The sequence below is a fragment of the Manacus candei genome, unplaced genomic scaffold (genome assembly GCF_025592945.1).
Source record: "Manacus candei isolate 608988 ecotype Guabito, Panama unplaced genomic scaffold, ASM2559294v1 h1tg000023l, whole genome shotgun sequence".
NCBI lineage: Eukaryota > Metazoa > Chordata > Aves > Passeriformes > Pipridae > Manacus > Manacus candei.
Genome location: NW_026138071.1, coordinates 20511669 through 20528044, shown reverse-complemented (window position 1 = coordinate 20528044; position 16376 = coordinate 20511669). Strand labels below are relative to the sequence as shown.

Here is a 16376-nt window from a genome sequence, read left to right as displayed (position 1 = left end):
GGGCTCTGACTGGCGCCGCCGCCGTGCCATTGGAAGTGTGAGGGCATTTCCGGTGCGGGCGGCCGTGATGGGGCCGCTGAACATGGCAGGGATCCCTGGGACTGTCCTGCCCGCTGATCCGGGGCTCTCCCGCGGGAATTGGGGTGCCCTGCGCTCTTTGCCGAACTGCTTGGCCTTCTGTTTCACCCAAGCAGGGTAACTGCCCCGGTGCCAACACACCAGAATAAAGCATACGTGTGTCCACTTGCCACAAGATGGGGCTTAACTGGGTGACAGCCCCTCAGGCAGGTCAAGTCTACCCGATATTGTAGTAAAGGAGAAAGGGAAGCTGTGTTTCTAAAATTGGCAGATGACACCAAACTGGCCGAACCTGCTGGAAGATGGAACTGAGAATCGTTGATTCATGCAAGAAATAATCTGAGATCAAGGAGGTGGACTTTGATAACAAAAAGCAGAAGTTACTACATATTAGAATTCTAAGTCAGTATATGAATTCAAAACAATAAAAATCTTTAGAAAGTGACGACGTGGAGAGCAAATCAGAGCTACATGTCTGTCATAGCACTGTGCTGCTGCAGAGGAAGTAAATTACTTCTAGGCCATTAAAAGTGGCACTGCACAAAAATCCTGGAAAGTAGTCATTTCCTTTTACTTGGCACAGGCAAAACCATTGATGGAGTTCGTTTTAAGACTCTAAAGTTCAATAAATTCATGGACAAACTCAACAGAGTCTGGAAGAGAGGAGGACAAACAATCAGAGGTTTATGACACATGACCCAGGTGGGAATGTAAACAAATGGTTTAACTGCCCTGACCTTACACCACTTCCACATTTCATTTACCAACTTTTTCCCAGTTTTGTGGATGTGATGTACACATATTTCAGCATCACTGTCTACCATGTACGTCATAACCGAGTGGGATTGATTCTGTCCTCCTGCAAAGCCCTTGGAACTCCCCCTCACAGTCAAATGTTGTGAATGAGCTCATTTGTTATTCTCTGAACTTTAGTACGAGTGAGTATCAACCTCAGTAAAACACCAAGGCGCAGCCTAAGGACAAAGTCCATGATTGCTTACTCATACAACACATCAGTGACATTTCATAACACAGTGACATACGTAAACTTAGAGTTTATTTACTATCATGCAGTTCTTCTGTACAACTGCTAAGTTCCTCATCTCAGAAGCCACTGCAACAAGCAAAGTTGAGTCAATTTGAAAACTTCTGGTAAGGTAAAATGTACAAAGTATTTGCAAAAATGGGTGATAAATGCATGATGGCAAAACTCATTGACTCCTCACCAATCACTCCCCTTAGGAAAGCTGGTAGGTCACATTTTGGCTTTTTGAGGGTTGTCATAAGGCAAATAATGCCAAGGTCATGTGTTTGTGTTAACATGTACATTTGATCAGCCAATTGATCTATAGATCTGTCTGCTTTGTATTGATTTGTTTGCAGAAGTTTGTTGAACAGTTCTGCTTGTAATATTTTACAGAACTACGTGTACTCAAATGTTCCTAAGAGCAACTGTCATTTGAAGGTGCAGAGGGGCTTCTGGGTCTTAAGAGTTACTAAACTCACATTCTGCATTTCTGGAAGGAAGCAGTTGCACATACTCACAGGCTACAGAAGGAGATATTTCCTGAGCTGGCCAGGGACATGTGGGAGTGAGGTTGAGGCAGACACTAACTCCCTACTGCAAGAATTTAATGCATGTAACTATTTTAAGGAAACATCACATGCTCAGATTCACTATGAAGATCAATTTGCAGTAACTTTCTCTTGTTTCTTTGGCCTGACTTCCAACTCATGTTAAGCAGAACAGTTGCAATATTACATTACCTCTGTCGTTAAACAGAACTCAGCTCAGGGATGAGATCCCAAGGAACACTTTAAAGTAGTCATTTTGGAATGTGCCATAAAAGGGAAACAAAGAACAAACAGGAATTGTGCTGTGATGAAACAACGAGAAAACTGCTTTCTGCTTGTGTCTCTTCCCTGCTTTCCTGGCAAATTCTGTATGTTGCCCCAGGTTCTTTGTCTGCCTGTCAGAGCCCTGAATATGGACTTTTGTCTCCTGAACAACAACTCCATCCCACAGTTTCCACAGGATACTGACAGAGCTGTTACTTAGTGGTTTCCCAGTCCTACTTCTCCAGCCCAGGTTCCCATCCCTCTCCCCCACGTACACACATGTACACACACTTCATGGAGGTTCCTGAATGGATTTGAAACAGATTGGATTTCAGAGCCCATAAGCTTTGCAGATCTGGAATCATACCTAAATTACAGACCTGTGAGGTCCCACTTTACGTAAGATTCAAGTCCAACTTCATTGGCAGCTTAAGCTGCCACTGGCTGGCACTGCTGCTGAAGAAGTATCCAGACACTTTGCCTGTCCTTGATCGACCCCATCCATTGTGCCAGTAGAAGTTTCTGGCACTGGTTCACTGTAAGAAGCCAGGCTTCTGACTACACTCTCCTGCTGCTTCTTCCAAAACCAACTTTTTATTTGTATTCATTTTTTTCCCCCCACACAACGCTATGAAGAATTGTACAATGAACTGACATTATGCAGAAAAGCTACAAACCTGGTCTAAACTCTCAATGCTTCATTTTATCCCAGGTCTGTGCTTAGCTTCAGATGCCAGGGACAGTTCGCTGATGTTCATGTATCTGTTAAAGGTAGGGGCAAAAATTCTTAAACGAAAGTGAAGAAATACTCAACAGCAGCAACTATGTTTCAACTCCACAGAAACTTAAAATATGAGAACAGAAAAAAAAAAAGGCACAAAATAAAATCTCTTCTAGCCACATTTTTGCTTCTGATGTCAAGAAGGAATAAGGTAGAAAGGATCCTTTTTGTCACTGGAAAGCCAGCGAGTTGAAAAAACACACTTTGGATGACAAACTTTTGGAGGGGTTTTCTGCAGCACAGGAGGTGTGTGTGTGACCTGGACACAAACCACCCCTGTTTTGTGTGTCACTGCTGGCAAGGATGAGCTGAGGAACAGAAATGAAAGAGGGGATGGGGTTGTTATCCGTGCTCCCACAGTCCTGTGGGCACCCCTAGAAGGATTTTTTTGTACATTCTGTCTCTAGAGGAGCCAGGCTTCAGGCCCACAGAGCCCGTGTCACCGCTGGCACAGCACCCAGGGCTGGCAGGGGAGGGCAGCTGGGGAAGGGCCACACCAGCCCTCTGGAGAAGCCCAAGACACGACTTTCCTCCAGCAGCAACCCTCCCCCAGCCTGCCAGAGCTGAGCCCGGTGTCTGGGTGGGTTAGTGAGGATCACGTTCTTCCCTAGCAGTTAAATAAATACAGAGAGTACCATTTTGGAAGTGGGACAGAGTAAGAACAGAGCAGCTGGATTTCAAAACTGGTTGTGAGCAACTATCCACTGAGATTTCAACCTTTTTTGGATTTACAGGCCCACCAAAATCTTACAAAGGTCTAACAAGTCTAATCCTTTACATAACAGGTTTACAGCCAAATACTTCAATTATTACAAGTTCACTGCTGCTACATGAAATGTAAGAAAATTCATGTGATTTTATATTGTAGCTGTTGATTAATCCACTTGAAATAGTAAATCTGCCCTTAATTCCTAAGCTGCATCATTTGCAGACCATGTAACTAGAGACTTAATCATCACCCACGCTTGTAGATCATCTTTCTTAGCCTAAATGTATGATTGTGAGATATTTTGAGATCTTTCAAAGGCAAGTATTATTCAAAACTACAATGGCTATAATTTTGCTTTGCTCTTTATCTCTTAAAGGAACATACTAAACCAGCTGCCCTTTTCAGTAATTTGTAGAAATAGAGCTGAATAAATTGTGTAAAAATAACCTGCTTTTACACAGGGATGCACTTGCCTCATCTAGGATTGACTGTCTCTCTGCCCACTTAGACGTGTCCTTAAAATTCTTAATTGTTTTTTAATAGGATAAATCTCATAATCAGAGTTTAAACCTAACCTTTTCTCATGATGGTGATGTTACAAAAAATAGCACACAGAAAAAAAATTCTGTGTGACCATACTATACATCTCTTTCTGGTGTATCAGAAACATCTTGCATCCCTCTAAGTGTTAAGTGTTAATTTGAGACCCTCTTCCTGTCAAAGTTAGCAAATGCACATCTCTTTTCTAGCAATAGGTATCAGACAAGGTTTAATGACTGCAATCTTGAGCCTACAGGAGAAAACGAAACAGGCAAAAAAACCCTCAAAGTGCCTCAGACATCCATCATCTTGGACCTCTCAACACTTGACTCTCCAGTTATTCTGAAAGATATCAATCTCTCTAAGAAGCAGTTCCTGATCCACAGAACAAGACAGAACAATGGGACAGAACACACTCCCATGGCAAACACAGACATCAGCAAATAAGAGCAGCTCTGATGGAAGTTGCAAAACACACAGATGAGTTTAGTAATAAGGACTGAAGGAGAAGGAGGGAGGCCAGGATTGGGGTTTTGTTTGTGTTTCTGGATTGGCTGCTTGTTTTCAGCCTGCACTGGAGAATGTGGGTTTTCACATATTTCTGTTTTACATCAAGTTAATAGGAATATGCTATGGGACAGCTTATCTGAAGAACACCATGCCCTGAGGTGGTAAAGTGAAAGCTGCTCCAACTAGTTTCAGTCATCCAAATTGGCGGTGTTCTTGTTTAATGGTGAGTGGTTTTGCTAATGGCAAGGACACTGGGATAATTAAGGAGGGATAAAAAGGAGGACTTTTCTGAAGAGGTGGTTGCTGTGGGCTTACATAGTTGGAACTGTTATTTTTGTCCAGAAATTTTCTTGCTTTTCAATGCATTGACTAAATGGCTTTCATTGCATTTAAAGTTCTAGTTGCATTTAATTGGGTGGTAAAGGGTTCTTCCCATAGCTGGAGAGACATTGATGACAATGTATCCGAGCTGGTTTTCTAGTGTGACACAACCCAGACACAGGTTCAAGTTCAGGGTGAGTAAACACTAAACTTAGTTCAAGATTCCCAGTCAGAGGGCTGCCAGTCCACCAGGTACTAAATTAAACAAAATAAAACAAAACGAACCCCAAACCACCCAAGCTATTTTATGGAAATAGATTTTGCAGACTTACCTTTAAACAACTTACATGTAATACATATTAAGTACAAAATACGGAATGTGTGATGAGTTACATTCAAACAGTAGTTCGTCAATCACACTGTAATTGTAAAGCAGGCTTTCCTTGAGGGAGGCTGTATTTGAAATGCGAATTAAAAGAAAGTAGCGAGCTCTTTGCTTCAGCTCGTGTTAAAACGACGCTCTGTGGTTACAGTCGGGTCTGTGGCCGCACTGTTGAGTTTTAATGACGATGGTGACCGTAACCCTGAGCCCGCACCGAGCAGGAGCGGGACGAGCTCCAGCTGAGGGGCCGCGGAGGGAGCTGTTTCGGCGGGGACCCCCGGCTAGGCGCTGTGCGGGACGGGGACAGGGACAGGACGGGACAGGGACAGGGACAGGGCCGGGCCGGGGGGGCACTGAGGGGACTCCCCGCGCCCACAAGCCCAATTATGGCCGCGCGCGGGGCTCGCGCGCCGCCGGGCCAATCACGGGCAGCGCCGCGGCCGCGCGCGCCCGTCCCGTGACTGCGCGCCCCCGCCGGCAGGACCGGCCGGCCCCGCGCCGCGACAGGCGGGGACGGGCGGCGACAGGAGGGGACAGGCGGCGACAGGAGGGGACAGGCGGCGACAGGAGGGGACAGGCGGCGACAGGCGGCGACAGACGGGCCGGGATGTCGCGGAGCGGAGCGGCGCTCGCCAGGGTGATGGCCGGAGGGGCCGGCGGCAGGTACGCGGGGCGCGGTGAGCGCGGGGGTGACAGAGAGGGGCCGGATCCCCGGTAGGGAAGTCGCCCGTCCTTTGCCCGAGGCGGCTGCAGGGCTGCGAGTGCAGAGAAACTAAACGCTGAGTGAAACGCCCGGGTGGTTTTTGCTTCTCGTAAGGAAACATGTTCCTTCTCCCCTGAGCACGTGGAAGGCTGGCTGCAACAACTCGAGAAAAGGAATACGCTTTGGAGAAGAGTTAATCTTGTAACTGGAATTAAAAAGAGCAAGCAGATGAGAGAGAGCGCGATTTGAAATGTTAGGAGAAGAAAAATGATTATAGCAGTGCTGCTGTGTTTCTTTGTCAAAGTCTGTCATACTCGTGAAAACTGTCAAAAAGTGGAATAGATGTTGGTTCATGATGTCAAATTTCAAGCAATCATTTGGCATCATTGTTACTGTGCAGTGGTGTAATGTAACCTTGGGGCACACTTCTTACTGTGTATCCTTTGTGGTAGAATCTTAAGGATGTGTTTGCAGTATTAAATTAGTTCAGTCCTGGTAAACAAAAGCGCTGTTTTAAAAAGTCATTTATTTGAGTCTCGAGGGCAAAATCCAATTGCTGGGAAGGGTGTTTTGTATAAGGAAACACATTAAGTAACTAGCTGGACACTAAGTTTGACAATGTTTCTGATGTGAGCTGCGAAAGCCTTGGCAGCTGGTTTTAAGCAAGTGCGGGGTCAAACCCGGAGCTGTGTTATCTGTAGCCTTGAATCTGGAGTTGCTTTGGCTTTGCAGTTGTCACTGGTGTGCACGTTGTACCTGCTGCCAGCTCAGCAGAACCCTGGCTGTGCTGAGCAGCAGACTGCAAGGGGCCAGGGGTAAATAGTCTCTTCTGCTTATTCAGACTGAGATGCTAATGAGGATACTTGCTGGTACACTCATTTTTTGGGATGTGAACAGCTGTCAGCAAAAAATTTGCATGGGATCAACTCATGTCTCATAGATCATAAAATGGCCATCAGATATCACTAACCTGATGGAAGTATCAGCTGGGGTACAGTAAACACAATTGGCTCTCAGCACTAATGTCAGTCTTTACAGTGAGGGGTTGGAGATCCCTTTTTTTTCAAAAATACATTAACCTTTAGGCTTAGAAAACTGTGTAGCTATTAAGAAAAAAAAAAAAAACCAACAAAAAACCACTGAATATAGATTATTTACGTGTGCATGTCATACACCAGAAATGCTTCTCTTTCAGGTCATGGAGGTCGGGTGGTACTGTCATCAGAGCCCAAATGCTTAGGGAGAAAGCAGCGAGTGGCAGGAGTGGAAGAAGGCAGTGAGAGCAGTGTGAGGGGGGATGGTTCTGTTACTGGCAGAGGGCAAACACTGAGGTGGCAGGTGTGTCTGAATTCTAGCATGGACTTGGCTTTTCTTCTGTGGCCCGGGTCAGGTTCACAAAAACAGTCCATGGAAACCCACGCTTCTGGGATTTCTTGCAGAGATCTGCTTTCCTGAGCTGGGACCAAGCCCAGCACATTCTCACAGCGTCTGTTATTCTTCAGATAAAATCGGGAGAGGGATGGAGTCTCACCACGCTTGTTAGAATTGTAACCTCTTAACCCTGTCTGCCTCGAATGGCAAAATAATGGTGAAAAGGACATTGTCTTACAGCAGCCAAGGGATTGTTTGCAGGGGTTGTTTTTCAGCCTTGCAGGCGAAACAAGTTTAGATAAAACTGTATGAAACAACAGACTGGTACAGCCCTACAATAAAAACAGACCAAGAGATGAAACCTGGTGACCAGTTTGGACTGTGTGCTGTACATAGCCCCAGATAAAGTGATTTAAATCTGCTGTGCAGAATGAGGTCATGTCCATACATTTGAACACTTTCTGTGACTGGGGCTGAGGCAGCTACGATGCTACTGGCACCCTTCAACTTCCTGTCAAAGCAATTGTCAAAGCTTTTCCTTAAGTATTGTCCAGTCTGTGTGGAAACAAAACAGACTGTGACCACATCCCTTGAGATACAGTTGCAAACATTTGCAGAGTTGTTGTCTAAGGGCTTTTAAAGTGGACCCATCCTTTCTTAATTTTGACACAGTACTTCTGTCCCATCTTAAATAATTTCTTTCCAATTGCAGTGGTTACAATCTGTGTTTGTCACTCATCTTGCTTCATATCACAGTTGCATAGTTGGTTTTAAAAAAGTCTATACATATTGTTTCTAACCATCTGCTAATGATGATTATTTTCCTCTAACTCAATACCAATTTATTATTTGCCTGTCTCCCAACACAGTGACCACATAAGCTGATGTGCTCAGTCATGGGTTACTACTATATTTCTTTAGAATTTTATGTTGATTTTTTTAAAGAACACGTTCAGTTTAATTGTTCAAAATTGGTAACTAATTTGCTAGACTACTTTGGTGGTTGAAAAAAACCCCGTACCTAATGCATCTATCTGTTCACTGTGTTTAAAAACCCACCAAACCAACCAAACAGACCCCTAAAGAAGCCTAATGCTAAGTAGGGAAGTTTGGTTCCATTTCTGATTATGTGAATCCTCATGTAGAGTCCTGACTGTTTAATTAAAGAACAGTAAAAGACCTGGGTTACTCTTTAGCTTATGTTTGTAGAGTCATTGAGGACAAAGAGTAGCATTTTTAATTTCCTGATGCAAAAAATCACAACTTTTGAGGCAGCATTTTGCATTTTGATCTACTTGATCTCAGCAAAATCAGTAATTTAGCAGAACAGAACTGTTAATCACAATGAATATTTTTTAGATTTTAGTGTAGATGTTCACAAACAGAGAACACTGAGGTACAATCTTAAGGTTATTAGTCCTTTTACAGGTAATTAAGCTTTATTTATGAAAACACTGTGTCCAAGGTTTTGATTATATTTTCTGAAGGAAATTTGGAAAGCTGGGTAACAATGCACCTTCCGAATGGACTTTCAAAATTAAACTGTCCTTTTAAGAGAAGGATGGCACCAGAGTTCAACTTTGTATCTCCAAGTGAAATCTTCTCTACTTTGTGTATTCCAAAAGGGATAAGTATTGCAAACCTTGATTTTGCTATCAGGAAAACCTGTTCTGCAAATTAAGTGCATATGAGACTTGTACATGAACTCAGGCTGCCATGTGTTCAAGTGTTTAATGAGGGCCTCTGTGTTTCACTCTGCCAGTTACTTTTGTCATGACTGGGGGCTGTTTTTAGTTTCTCTTAAGGAAAAGAAATGTTTGACAGTTTGTGTACTGTTATGAGCCTTTGCTTTTCCATCTGACAGACATTTTCTGGAATGTTATACAACAGGTTGTTTGTCCCACTTGAATGTGCTGTTACTTATTTTGCTGATATGAAACACATCTAAAAGCATTTTCACTGTTTCAGGCACTTGGTTTCTTGTGGTGTTCTGATGACCAGAACTTCTCCTTTGCAAGCACCTGTAACGAGCCAGACTTTTTCAAGGAATTTCTTCAACATTGCTGCACCACTAGTAAATAAAAGAAAAGAATATTCTGAAAGAAGAATTATAGGGTTTGTATAAAACTGTGGAAAGAGACTTTAAATGCTTATATCTGAAACACTAGAAGTTCAAAAAGAGTTAAAACCCCCCATCCCTACAGACACATGCGCCTATGACTCTGCCCAATTGGAATGTAAAAAGGAGTTCTGATTTTCAGAATTTGTAAAGGTAGGATTTACCAGTATGAATCTGAGTATAAAAAAAGCAGAAACCCAAAACCCTTGGCCCACAGAAAGAAAGAGCAGAAATAACTGTTCTGTTCCATGACAAAACAAAACCAACCTTGAAAGGGAGTAATACACTTATAATTTCATCTGGTAAAACATGAATAAACCAAGAAGTGTGAAAACTCTGTTTCATTCTGTCCCAAATCCATGCTAATGTTTGCTTCTAGGTTATATTGTAGTTCTCAAGATTTTCTTCTTCCTTTAAAAGAAGAAAATTGTGTGATGAAGAAACTAAGACACATAGAAAAAGATTTTGAAATCCAGTTTGCCTTAGTGCTAGTGGGAAAATTCCAGTTCGTTTAATGATGCTGGGATCTGCCCCCAGTCTCTGGCCCACAATAGCATGAATTACTTTTTTATTAGCATAATTTTCTGTCCATACTTAACATTCCTTTATGTGATAGTTCTCGAACTGCAACATATCTGCATAGTCACTAAAAAAAGGCCTTTGTCCAAGAGTACTCACTGCTGAGTACTGTTGAACATATGCTTCATTTTAAAGAATTGAAGCCCATGTTTAATCCCATCTGTTCCTGAGTCAGAAGTAAAAGTTAAAAACCATTGCTAATAATATTTTGCCACGTTACAGTAGAATCAACTGAAATGTTGCTATTATGTGTTTCATCTGATTTCAATATCCTGCCTGAGCAGGGGGGTTGGACGAGTTCCAGAGGTCCCTTCCAACCTCAGCCATTCTGTGATGCTGGAAGGTTTTTCCATTGTATGTACTTTTTAATTAAGCTTTTAAATTTGGGCTGATGTGAGGAACGTAGTGTTCCTCAGTTGAAACCATATTAAATGCAGTACTTGAGTTTTGATGCACCTTGTCTTGGTAGCCATGCAGTGTGGATTTTTTTAACATGGAATGTCTAAGATCAACCTCAACGAAGACACAGCTGTGCTGAAAAAAAATGTTTCATTTGAAATGTATGCACATTTACATGACACTTGAGAGAGAGTCATATTCACTAACTTCTTTAGAATTTTATGTTGATTTTTTTTTAAAGAACATGTTCAGTTTAATTGTTCAAAATTGGTAACTAATTTGCTAGACTACTTTGGTGGTTGGGAAAAAAAAAAATGTATCTAATGCATCTATCTGTTCACTGTGTTTAAAAACCCACCAAACCAACCAAACAGACCCCTAAAGAAGCCTAATGCTAAGTAGGGAAGTTTGGTTCCATTTCTGATTATGTGAATCCTCATGTAGAGTCCTGACTGTTTAATTAAAGAACAGCAAAAGACCTGGGTTATTCTTTAGCTTATGTTCATTAACTTTACTGCTGGATGGTGTGTTGTATTTTGCTTCTTTATGTAAAGACTATCACCAGTTTACTACTTTGTTTTCCTCTTAATTAGCAAAGCTGCATTTTTAATCTCCAGAACCAGTGGTAGTTTTCAGGTGACTGTATGTTCACCTTCCAGCTGCCCACACCATTTATACCATCTCTGACACTTCAATACTGAATTAGTTAAAATACCTTGTAACTGTAGCATTCCTATTTCTGTTTCCAGGTATTCTATGCAAGAAATGTATGAAGTTGTTGCTGTTGTGGAGAATTACAAACTGTTTGTTCCTTGGTGTAAAAAGTCAGACATACTCTCGAAGCGCTCTGGGTACTGCAAAGCACAGCTGGAAATAGGATTCCCTCCTGTAGTAGAGAACTACACATCAGTTGTTACCCTAGTGAGACCACATTTAGTTAAGGTAACTGGTTTTTTTTTTTTCCTCTCCTAACTTTCCTTAACATTTATTCTTGAAATCTGAATATTCCAGGAACATCCTGTTTCGAAACAAAATTGATGCTGGAAGTTCTTTCTGTGGCTCAAAACTTGTGTTGCTTTTCTTTAAGGATTTTAGATAAACTGGGGGAGAATTTCAATGTGCTTTTAAAACATATCCCACCACATGGGGGAGAAAGAGGAATCACTTTTTAACTTGCCTTTGCTGGAGAAGATGGCAGCCATTAATGAAGACATAACACTTCTGATTTGTATTTTGTTATAATTTTGTCCAAGACTCTCTAAATACAAAGTTAGTACTTACTTTAAAGTTATCTTTGACAACACTAGCTTCTGATGCCTTAGCAAAGTTGCTATTTGTCATTACTTTTCTTCTCACAATTTTAACTAATTAATATGAAAAGCCTTAAACGTAAGTGTAGGATCTGCTGAAGAGCTTGTTATTCAATATATTGATGAGAAAATGGAAGAGTGGATTTAAAGTCAATTTTTTTTTAACAATTAATTTGTTCAGAAGAGGAACAGTTGTATTTCTCCTTTCAGCTTTTCAGTAATTAAGAGAAAAGTAGAAAAGTGTCAAGGCAGAAATTTTAAATGATGTCTGGATCTTCTAAGCATTTGCTTGCCTTATATGTTCAAACCTGTTTTAGTAAAGAATGGCTCGGAACAGATTCCTTACAGCAAAACTGTCTCTCCCTTCGTGTGGCAGATCCTGAATGTTTTGGAGTAATCAGTGGAAATTACAACAATTGGTTGCTGTTCAAGATAATTGTTTGAATACTCTTATTTCTAGGCTTCCTAATAAGAGACACTTAACTGAAAATGAGTTTCTGAAGTACAGGAAAGATGTAAATTGGAAAAGGAATATGCAAAGTGCTTTTATTTAATGCACTTACTGATTCTGGAAAGAAAAAAAGATTTTTTTCCCTTTATTAAGAAAGTTGAGTAGCTACAAAGGGGAAATGTGTGTTTCACATGCTGAGAGCTTTCCTCTTCTACTCTTCCCTGACAAGACAGGCTTTTTTCTTTCACACAGCTATCAGACTGGCTTACCAACTCTTTTTCCCCTCTTAATTCACTCAAAAGAGGTGTTCCTGTCTCAGGAAAAAACCCCATAAAACTGGAGAGGTAAACCATTTCTTCAGATTTTCTCCTCCTGGACTCATTGGCCTTTTCTCTGCCTGCAATTACTGTTCCTAGAGATTTACATTATGTTCATATGACTGTAGGACATTTCTAGAGAAGCCACTGTGTGCTTGGATTATTTCACTCTCCTCTGAGGTAACTGGGCAAAGGCACCTTTCATGTGGTGACAAAATGGGGATTTTTTTGTTGTTGCTTAAGGCAGCAGTGCTCAAACAATTGAATAATCACACTGGTAACAGCAGTCTTTGCTGAGGGGGAAAGCATGGAGTGAGTTTGCTACTCATAAGATTGGGAGCAGGGGGGACACAGTGACAGTTTTCCCATTCTTCCTGCTGTTTTGGCAGCAGTAGGGAAGCAAACCCAGCTCATTGTGTCTAATCTTCCCTCTACTCCCTTCTTTCTGTTGTAGAAGTGGCAAGGCCCTGCATCATCTCATTCCTGGAAAGAAAAACATAGCTATTTTTGTGCTGCTGCTAATGACTCACCTTACCACAGCTTTCCAACCCAAGCAACACCTATTCCTCGTGGGTAGTCTTACTGGAGCAGAGCTGCTTGTGGCAACAATAAGAACTTGTAACAAAAGAAAAAAAAAGATTTAAAAAAAAAAAGCTACAGAAATACAGAAATTTTCTCTCCAAATTCTAACCCAGTTGAGGTTATGTATTTGGATGATTTTGAAGAATAGGTCTTTCAATCTTTTTCTTTTATAAATATAGCCACACAGAATTAGCTCTATGTGCCAAAAGCAAAATGAGTGAAAATAAAGACACTATTGCCATGAAAATTATAATGCAAACTACTGCCAATACTTTACTGTTTTAAAGGACTGTTTGCAAGCCCTCCTAAAGCACTAGCCAAATAGGGCTTGCCTGGAACCCAAAGGCAGAGTATAGGCTGATCATGAGCTCAAGTGTATGGTCTACTGACTTTGTGGCAGCTCTTGGTCCACAACAGGATCTTGTGACAGAGGATCTTCAGAGTTTGTCTTCAAACACATTTGTCTTGGGGCTAACCATTCCTATGGCCAAAGCTACCAGTCCATATATCAGTATCTAAAACATTCTATACATGTAACAAAGCATATCTACCTAAATCCCCAGTAAATATCCATATCCTTTGCTTAAAGCAGTGTTGTTCAAAATCCTGGTACATAACTAGCATGATGTTCCATGTATCATGCCACAGATCTGTTTCATGATGCTCAAGACACAAATTTCCCCCCTCCCTTAAAAGGGACTCAGTTATTTTGCCATAAATGACACAATGGGACCTTATGCTGGCTGTGCTGCGAGAACAGTTTCAACTTTGCCGTGACCATCACTGCCTAAGAAATGCAAATGCAAACTTCAGTAATACCAGCTTGTCACGTTTGTAAAAGCCTAACTGCAGCTTGACTTTTCAAATTTTCTTTTAGGCATCGTGCACAGATGGAAAACTATTTAATCACTTGGAAACAGTGTGGCGTTTGAGCCCAGGTATCCCTGGATATCCAAGGACATGTACATTGGATTTTTCAGTAAGTATCGTAATTAAGGAGCACTGCCTTAATTAGAAACACTGTCTTCAACTGTGTGGGTTTTTTTTTAAATGCCTGGTACTTTTTGTTAAACACAAATACACAGAAAACAAGTTAGTTTTAGTCAATACTATCCCAAAAGTATTTTGCAAACTTGACCACACAGAAACCACTACAGTGTCCTTTAGAAACAGGAATCTCTTGTGAGGTTTCCAGGTATCAGAAAACAGTCTGAGGATGGGCACCTCTCACCATACAGTTCTAAACATGCTGAAGTTTTCAGACAGTCAAATCCAGAGGGAGAAATGCTAAACATAGTTTGCTGTTTCCTTTAATTTTTCTACAGCCTAAGTTGGGAGAGCACCTACTTTCTGGTACCATCTGTCCTGTTGGGCCTGCAGTTTGGTTGATTTGATTTCCTGGCTTTCAGTTTTACTCTGTCATGTATTTTAAGTCTTACTTTTTCCTTTTGGCATAAAAGATTTTTCCTGTCTAATCTTTCTAATCTGTGATGGGATATCACTGCAGCCCAAACTATTGCTCTTTAAATCCAGTACCTGATTGAGCCTGATTTTACTCCCAGACAAGTTGTTTTCCACTCCAGTTATTGCTTTTCAGTGTTGTCTGTTTAGTCTGTCATCACATTTTTTTCTTGCATTTTATAGCATAAGGTGTAGGAGCTGCATTGAGCACATAATTAAGCTGGGGATCACAACAGGCTGCAAAAGTGCACAGAGATGGGTTAATCCTGCTGCCATCTACTGGAATATTCTACTTTGAAAATTATCTTCAGTAAATAGGAAAAAGCTTTTTGGGTATTTTGAAACTAGCACATTAACCTCTTTGGGTTAAAAACTTTCAGCTTACTGCTGTATTTCACTTCTTACGGTTCAAGAATAAAAATTAATCTAGTGGCACTCAAAAAAATACATTTCTCATAGGATTTGTTCATGATGTTTGCACATTATTTGCTCTTGATATTTGAATTTCTCCAGGGAAATAAGTGCCAGTTCCTACTACTAACCAGTACATAAGCTAGCTTATAACCCAAATCCTAAATCCCAAGCCATAAAAATCCAAGTTGAGAAAACTTGAATTAAACAACTATTTAAACCTATAATCTAAACACAGACTCTGTGAGGAAACACACAACCCACCCCCACACCAAAGCCACGTTTTTGACATTTCAGGTCACCTAAAGGGAGTAAAAACTGCACTTGATATGGACATTTTCTGTGTCTTGGGGGAACACTGTGGACACATCTTACTGCTCAGCCCTTTTTGAGGCAGCAGCAGCCAGTGCAGCCAGCTGAGCTGGGGCTGCCTCCCTAGGGCCTTAACCCTTGCTAGTTCTGCCTCTGGGCACATGGAGACAGGAATGATAAGCATTTCACAACAAACTCCTCAAAACACGCCGTGCAATTACAGATATTCGAGAGAAAACTTTGATTTCAAGAACACTCGTTTGCTTTAGAAAATGTTACCTGAGTTTTGGGTTATGCCAGTTCCCAGAAGCTGCTGTATCCTGTTTTGCCAGCCTGATTCCAGGAGACAAACATATCCAGCAGGGAACTTCCCTAGTTTGGTTTCAGCTCTGAAATGATTTGGTGCATAGACTGAAACACACCACCACTCTTACCATCTGCAAACTTCCTAAGTGTATGTATATAAATGCACCACACCTCAAGATTTACGAAATTCCAGAGCATGATGCCAGATTCATTATCCCTGCTCTGCAGAACTCTGCATGCCTTGAATGGTAAGTCTCTGACTTACAAAATACACATTAATTTTACTGTTGCTTGAGGTCAAGAAAATGTAAATGAAGCTACACTTGGCTTTTGGGCCAAGTCATTTAGTTACTTCTGTTCTACAGCTTTGTAGTTAATGTGCATTGCTCATAAGGAATTTGGGAGAAGCTCTATTTGCTCCATTTGGCATTGAATCTGCTGATTTCTCAGAGATGACACAAATACTTCAATCTCAATCCATTCCATTGCCTGCCCATGTCAGGTGGGGAGTGGGAGCTGTTCAGGTGGGAGATACAAAACAAACCAAATCTGTAGTTTTAGTTAGTAAACTGCTTGTTTGAACATACCAGAACTACTGCCACCAATAAGGACTGATTTAAAATATTGGTATTTAATAAGTAACTATTTCAAGCTGCTTTTAAGTCTCTTGGGTGTGCTCCAGCTTACCTGTAAGTCTGCTGTCTTGTCATGCAGGATTTTTCTTCAGACAACTTTTAGTCCCCCAAGTGAATCCTGTGCACAAAGTTATTGTTTGTCAGTAGTTTTTCATTATCCTAAATCTGTTTTGTAATACATTATTTATTAAAGACAGCTTAGGTAAATGATTACTTCAGAGAGCTGAATGAAAGGATTCTTCTAATTCTAAAGCCCAGGG

The 16376-nt window shown here is 41.3% G+C and overlaps 1 protein-coding gene and 2 long non-coding RNA genes across 4 annotated transcripts in view; 1 reads left to right on the top strand and 2 right to left on the bottom strand.

Annotated features, from left to right (window-relative positions):
* The first annotated feature begins 46 nt into the window (after nucleotides 1–46).
* COQ10B (coenzyme Q10B) overlaps nucleotides 47–16376 on the top strand; it is a 19066-nt gene continuing 2736 nt past the window's right edge. The window contains exons 1-4 of one of the 2 annotated variants that reach the window (XM_051787985.1): nucleotides 47–1016; nucleotides 9203–9349; nucleotides 11081–11273; nucleotides 13869–13970. In XM_051787985.1, coding sequence (XP_051643945.1) covers nucleotides 9228–9349; nucleotides 11081–11273; nucleotides 13869–13970 — 417 coding nt within the window. In that variant the 5' untranslated portion in view covers nucleotides 47–1016; nucleotides 9203–9227. Of the gene's footprint in view, nucleotides 1017–5680; nucleotides 5824–9202; nucleotides 9350–11080; nucleotides 11274–13868; nucleotides 13971–16376 lie in introns of those variants that run through there. The other variant, XM_051787984.1, reaches the window with a different exon arrangement.
* Nucleotides 9202–11160, bottom strand: LOC127471240 (uncharacterized). The gene is made up of 3 exons (XR_007904601.1): nucleotides 11047–11160; nucleotides 9621–9764; nucleotides 9202–9305 (listed from the first exon to the last, which is right to left on the bottom strand). It is a non-coding gene; the product is annotated as an uncharacterized LOC127471240 (long non-coding RNA).
* The window catches only part of LOC127471239 (uncharacterized), a 2506-nt gene continuing 586 nt past the window's right edge, over nucleotides 14457–16376 (bottom strand). The window contains exons 2-3 of the long non-coding RNA XR_007904600.1: nucleotides 16169–16234; nucleotides 14457–14689 (exon numbers count right to left, since the gene is read on the bottom strand). This is a non-coding gene — a long non-coding RNA (uncharacterized LOC127471239). The remainder of the gene's footprint in view (nucleotides 14690–16168; nucleotides 16235–16376) is intronic.